This window comes from Limulus polyphemus, unplaced genomic scaffold (assembly GCF_000517525.1).
Source record: "Limulus polyphemus unplaced genomic scaffold, Limulus_polyphemus-2.1.2 Scaffold7056, whole genome shotgun sequence".
NCBI classification, from domain to species: domain Eukaryota; kingdom Metazoa; phylum Arthropoda; class Merostomata; order Xiphosura; family Limulidae; genus Limulus; species Limulus polyphemus.
Window position 1 is genome coordinate 1 of NW_013672666.1, and position 6,961 is coordinate 6,961.

At 30.6% G+C, this 6,961-nt stretch overlaps 1 protein-coding gene across 2 annotated transcripts in view; it reads left to right on the forward strand.

Moving 5' to 3' along the window:
- The first annotated feature begins 609 nt into the window (after nt 1-609).
- The window catches only part of LOC106474307 (ATP synthase subunit s, mitochondrial-like), an 18,382-nt gene continuing 12,030 nt past the window's right edge, over nt 610-6,961 (forward strand). The window contains exons 1-2 of one of the 2 annotated variants that reach the window (XM_013934994.2): nt 924-1,093; nt 3,676-3,767. In XM_013934994.2, the coding sequence (XP_013790448.1) occupies nt 1,091-1,093; nt 3,676-3,767 (95 nt within the window). In that variant the 5' untranslated portion in view covers nt 924-1,090. Of the gene's footprint in view, nt 677-923; nt 1,094-3,675; nt 3,768-6,961 lie in introns of those variants that run through there. The other variant, XM_013934996.2, reaches the window with a different exon arrangement.

Sequence of the window (6,961 nt, forward strand, 5' to 3'; positions counted from 1 at the left end):
AATCTCTATTCTCGTTCTTCTTGTTTCTTTTCTTTTTCCTCCAACCACTGCTGTAATTTCTCTTCTCGTTCTTCTTGTTTCTTTTCTTTTTCCTCCAACAACTGCTGTAATTTCTCTTCTCGTTCTTCTTGTTTCTTTTCTTTTTCCTCCAACCACTGCTGTGATTTCTCTTCTCGTTCTTCTTGTTTCTTTTCTTGTTTATTTTGATGTTCGAGCTGCCACTGTTGCAGGTTTTCTTGCAACTGCTGTTGTCTCTCTTATTGTTTCTTTTCTTGTTTATTTTGTTGTTCGAGCTGCCACTGTTGCAGGTTTTCTTGCAACTGCTGTTGTCTCTCTTATTGTTTCTTTTATTGTTTATTTTGTTGTTCGAGTTTCCACTGTTGCAGGATTTCTTGCAACTGCTGTTGTCTCTCTTCTTGTTTCTTTTTCTGTTTTTGTATTGCTGCCATCAAATCTGCTAAGCTGTAGTTTGATTTTCCGCCTCTCGTTTCCATCTTCTTTTTTTTTCTATCCCACTCTCTGACACCAATTTGTTACGTCTCCGTTCGTTAGTTAATTTTCCATAACTTCGTTTCCGACGAAAGGTTCGAGAAAGAAGTGGCATGATACTAGTTACGTGACCTCGCTGACGCAACAATACCTTATTACAGATGTATTCTAAACTAGTTCTGAAAAGGTGCAAATATAAATTATTTTGGTTATGACAAATGAATTATGTATGGAGATGTGGTATAAGCAAATATATATAAATATTTCTAGCCTTAATAAACTCCTGGCATAACATTAAAAATGATTTACAGGGACAAAAAAATTCGCGATCAAAACGGAATTACCTTTAACATGGTTACCATTATTGTCATTTAAAATATGTACGTTTAATTATTTTTCTTTATTTTAAGGGGCATGTACATAGATGCGACTTTTTCATCGTTGAATAGAATAAGTGATATTGACCAGTTTAAAAATAATTGTAGTTTAACTTCTGAGAATAATTTTATATTTATGTAGCTGATTAAGTGATTTTCACATGTTGTAATACTCCTGTGCCAATGAAAATATTCGAACGGTAAATAAATATACATGTACAATAATGGTATGCTATTTCATGTATTTCTTTAAAAATTTGTAAACATAATGAATTATGTTTCGAAGAATAGGAGCTAATCCAACCTTATTTGGTTGAAAATCGAGTTTTAGGGATTAACTAAGTGAATACTGATTAGTACTAATAGTAATACAATTACAATTCATTCTAGGCTGGGGCTAGCTAGGTGTAATGGTCCAATGAATATTTCGAGTTAAAATATATATGTGTATATTGGGACTTTGAAGTATATCCCAATATATCCATGATAAATTTTGAGCAAAGCTACTTTAAAGCTATTTCAGTATCTGTGCCATTCGCCCCTAAATTTTGAAGTGATAGTCCGCATGGAAGGCAGTTACTCAACATCATCCACAGGCAGGTCATGAGTTTGACTGCTATTGACAAACATGTTTGCCCTTGCAGCTGTGGGATATGTATTATAATGTGTTGGTCAATTCCACATTTCATTGGTAAAAAGTAACCTAATAATTGGTGGGTGGTGTTAACTAGCTGCCTTCTTTGTATTTCTATCAGTTCTAAGTTATGGATGGCTAGCACAGATAACCCTTAAAAGTTAAATAGCTTTACATGAAATTTAACAAAACAATCACACAAATACATGTTTAAAACACATACTTGTTTGTATTGACATTTGGCCTAAATATTTGATATTATAAATTAAAGAACATTTTGTGTGCTTTTATAACTAAGAATGTTTGTTGTCATCTCAGTATAACATTTTAAGTGCTTAAATGTGGAAAGATATTTTGCTTGCAGCCACATGGATTTTGGTCAAAAAGTCTAGAACAAGGTTTTTTTATAATCCAAAAGAGGAGACATGAATAATAAGATCAAATTTCTATATAAGCCCAAGGGTAATATAAATAAAATGATTTTTTGTGAACTGGCTGAGTATTATTTGATAGCCAATGTCAGAAAAATGTAATGTTGACCAGTCTAAAATATAATTGGAATTTAATTTCTGAGAATAATTTTATACCTATGTGGCTGATTTTCACATGTTTTAATAATTCTGTGCCAGTGAAAATATGTAAATTTACCACTGCTTGATTCTTTAAAAGCAAAACACCACAGTATTAACAAGTTCAAATGAATTTGCATAACATTTATGAATTTATTGATCAGAAGTTTGATTTTTCCAATTATAAGTTCGCATATGTCTGGCACAATACCTAAAAATGGGATAATCACAACTTATAGAGATAAGCTGCATGAATGGCAAATTTTTGCAGTTTTTTGAGCTAATTTTATGCACATTTTCATGAAGATTAAAATTAACATATTTGCACCTTTGTTTCCAATGATATGAGTATCTTTTCTTTTGGGACTTTTGCCAGTAATGTCTCTTTAACAGTTCTTAAGGATTCTGAGTTTTACAATTTTATCAAATCGTCAAACTTAAGTTTTCATAATCAAAAATGAAAAATGTCAAGCCAAAATTTGTTCAAATAATTTTTTAAAAATGTATAAAACTTTTTATTAAAAATGATTGAAAAAACTGCAAAAAGTCTAAGTTTGCAGGTGTTTCAATAATATTCAAATGGATTATAATTTATACTTAAATTTAAAGTAAGATAAATGAGCTGAAAGTAAACTTATACTTTAAAGTATAAAGAAAGGCTTTCATGAAAGTTATGGATTGCTCACATTTTCTCTGATCTTTGTTGGTGATATCTTTTGGCAACACTTAGTATAAATGAATGACATTCAAATATAATTAAAATTGATAAATCATCTGCAGTTTATACCTTTATTTCACTGCAAATGGATTGGGAAAAATATTCAAAAAGTGACTGACAATAGGGATAGAAAATTGATGAAAGTTGGAACTGTCAGCTGTGCAAGAAAAATTGATTATCACTGCCAGTAATATGGATAATCTTGCCCAAAAGTCACATCATGACTTACTGTCATGAGTCTACATTTGTGCATATTATAAATCTTAAAATTTTGAATATATTAGTCATTAGACTTAAGAATATGACTGTTACTAATATTAGTATTATTCATACAAGGTAAATGGGTTAGTTGATATTCTGAGTTATTAAAATAATTTAATTGTTTATTATTTATAATACTTATATTTACCTACCAAGATTCAGTATATTTGCAGAAAAGTTTTTCTTGCCTTAGTATCTTACTTGGTTTTAATAAAGATTCACTTTCTATGAACACTTAACTTTGTTGATTTTCAGAAGTATAACAGTATTTTTAGGCTGGATTAAAATAAAGAGTGGTTAGGTTTTTGCCTCAGTAATATATTTGATATGAACCAATGTATTTTGTATTTGTAAATTTGTTGGTTCTCACAAACAATAATTTGGGAAAATATATTTTGATCATTATTTATCATGCATGATGTTAATAAGATATTTAGACATCTTCCTCTTTTAAAACTTTTTAGTAGTATATTAAAATTGCATATCCTGTAGATTGTTTTACATTCTATTCTTTCACCTTGTTGTGACTACTAACACAGCTGAAAAAGGATTTATTTATTTTTATGCCTCATGAAAGTACCTGTTATTTTCATATCAGCAGACTTATTGATGTTTTGTTTTTGGCAGATATCCTTTTTCTTGAAACAACAAACAGGCTTTTATTTGTATCCAAACACTACCAGATGTTTGTGGGGTTGGCTAAACAGCATTTTCAATAGGTATTTCACATTGTGTCAGTGTTTCTGGTTAGGTAGAAATGTGTTTATCTTACATAAAAATCAACACATTTTAGAGTAAAATTCAAATGATATATTTCTAAACAATAAATCATGGTAGTACTACAAGCAACACTTTGTTACATTGTGTCACTTGCTTGAGACTGTGTGTGTTTAAGTTGTATGTGTGTGTGTGTGTACTACATGGGAATAACATTTGTAACTGGTATTATATCTATATAAATATATATTTGTCTTCTTACATTAACTGAAAGGATAAAAGATGGCACCATTTCTTCATAATTCTTTTTTACTACTCATTTTGATTATCTTATGAATAAATGTTTTCAAAGTAATGGAACTTGCATATAGAATATTTATGCAAATTTAATCTTATAATTAGCATATGAAGTATCGCCTTTGTAGTACTGGGTTTAGTTGTACTATGAAGTTTATTTAAAACTTTTTTTATAATTATTTCACATTTTTGTTAAAGCTACTATGCTTGAGCATTGAGTGTGTTGAGATTATTTGTTAGCTGGACTTGTGTGGCTTGTAATTTCAATGTTATCTATAACACACTGTTGCAGTTAAAAAGAACATTTGGTGGATACACTATTGGAACTAATTATGGTAATACATTGTAATACACAGATTATAGCACTAACAATGAGTAATTGCAACTAAGTGGTCAATTTATCATTACTATAATTTATTATTATTACACAAAATGCAAAAGAAAAGTAAAGAAAGAAAGTTGTATAATGCATTAGTTATACTTGCTTTAAACAGAGAAGTACACTTTATTTTATTTTTGCTACAATAAATATATCAATATACAGTTGTGGAATATTGTGCTAGTGATCTTGTGTTACTCTCACGTTTCAGTCATGTTGTTTGGTCACCTGTAGACCTTTTCAATTTCTACAGGAGCCCTTACAACTTCAAGAATATTGATACTGAAATTTTGTGTATGGCAAGCCATGATTGTGAGTTTTCCATTAGCCTCTTTACCATCAAGGTACCATAGATTTGAGATCTTTAATGGACTGTAGCTGCCTGTTGAATGAAAATAGGATGATGTTTCAGTTTATATACTATAATCTACTGAAGCAACATCGAGATATCATTCCACCATGCAGTCCTAATTGCATTGATCCCATAGCATGCTTGACTGTAACAGTTTTAACCACAATACTTTTCTTTGTCTGCCATCAAGCAAGCCCTTATTGATTTTTGCTTACTTGAATTTGAATACATCAGTATAGCACCCTCCTTCGGCTTTGCTCTTCACATTGTTTGAAGTTGGTTTTTGGGCAACTACACATTCACAGAGGCCATTTCTTACTGATATGTATCTTACTGTTCTCAAAGTAACATTTACTCCTGCTATGTCAGTGACATGATCTCTACTGAATTGTGTACCATGTAAAGAGCATACCCTGAATTATTTAACACCTCTCTTGAAAATGTTGGGCTTTCTATATTAACTGCTTCTAGTTTTACGTACAATCATCACGGTTTTGGTACAGCTCCTACAGAAGTATGATATTTTGCCTCAGCCTGTCACATGGACTAGCCATCACGTGCCCAAACTTTGATTTCTATTTGTTTATCATGTGACATTTCTCTCCTGAGAGTCATGAGTTTATTCACCTTACTACTGCTAGGAATAGTAGAACTATCTGTGCTATGACATTCCAAATAATGATATTATTGTCAGGATATGAAAAAATTGGAGATTTAGTAAGCACAGTCAAAGTTTTGCAAAATATTAAACACTAATAAAATAGTGCATGGCCAGGACATTGTAAATAAACAACTTAATCTCCAAATAAAAAAACAAATATAAAAAAAATACAAAAATCATTATTAATATCAAAATCACAAAATAATGATAGCAGTAATAATGAATCAGCAGAAAAGAACCAGAAGATAAACCTAATTCATAAGATTATTCACAATAACAGTATTACACAATTTTCAAAGAAATAACATTGAATCACTCGTAAAAGATCAAGCACCTATTTGCAGTAATACCTTTTAATACATTCGATATCTTAAGTACCACCATTTTACAAATCTATAAAGTCTAGCCTGATCAGTTTTACTTCAAGTTTTAAGGCTTATCACTAAAACATCGGCATCCTTTAATAATGTCTTTCATTGCCATTTAAATGCAAACATTGCACTTCATGGATCAATGTTTCTTTAAAGTTACAGTGTGCAGAAGGCACTTTTATTTGAATGCCATTTGTCCAAAAAAACATATTGTTACGTCTCTGGTCGTTTGTTAATTACTCATAAAAATTCTCTCTGAAGGACTTCAGCGATACAAGTCTTTTTTTAAATAAAACTAGTTTATTCTTTCTCAATTGAACTTTGCAATACACTTAATTTCCACAGTCATATTAATTTAAAAACACGCTATAATTCACAACGAACGATTCACCCACTTTACCATGCTTGATTCAATTGTCCGTCTCTATTTCTGCCTGTCTGCAATTCAATTATTGCCATCACTTTATTTACCGGCTTATATATACGAAATAGAGGGCATCTGGAGAACACTCGAGGCTTCACGAATGGACATGATTTTTCTAGAATCTCGTGCCGTGTTACTAGCGTAACGTGACTTCTACTGTCGTAACAATATTAACACTTTTTCTATTGAATAAAATATAAGCCAATGACACAGGGTATTATTATGTTTTTTTTACAATAGAAATTGATTGGTCTATAATACCATTTCCTACTGATAAAGGGCAACAATTAGTTATCCCATTTCTTAATTCATTGCCATATTTTTTAATCTATATTAAAGTAATAAAATGCAGTGTCTAATTGGCCCACTGTTTCCACATCATTAATTTTACATGTTAAATTCAGCAGTTCCCTTTTAGTTTTGGTTATGTAATTCAGGGGAAACCAGTACCTCTTCGTGTGATTCCTCTCCTCATTTACCATCTTCTATCTATTATTTTTACACTAACAGCTTTATTTGGACAATTCACAGATATATCACCTATTTATTTACTATAATAACATTTTACAACATTTCTATGATTTTCACTAAACCCTTTCCTTTAAGCAACTTTCAGTTTATTCCTACATTAATATTCATAGTGGTTAGTGAATTTTATTACATTGGCAATAGAAATAGCATAATGTATTTCCAAGTGCTTTTAACAGAACAT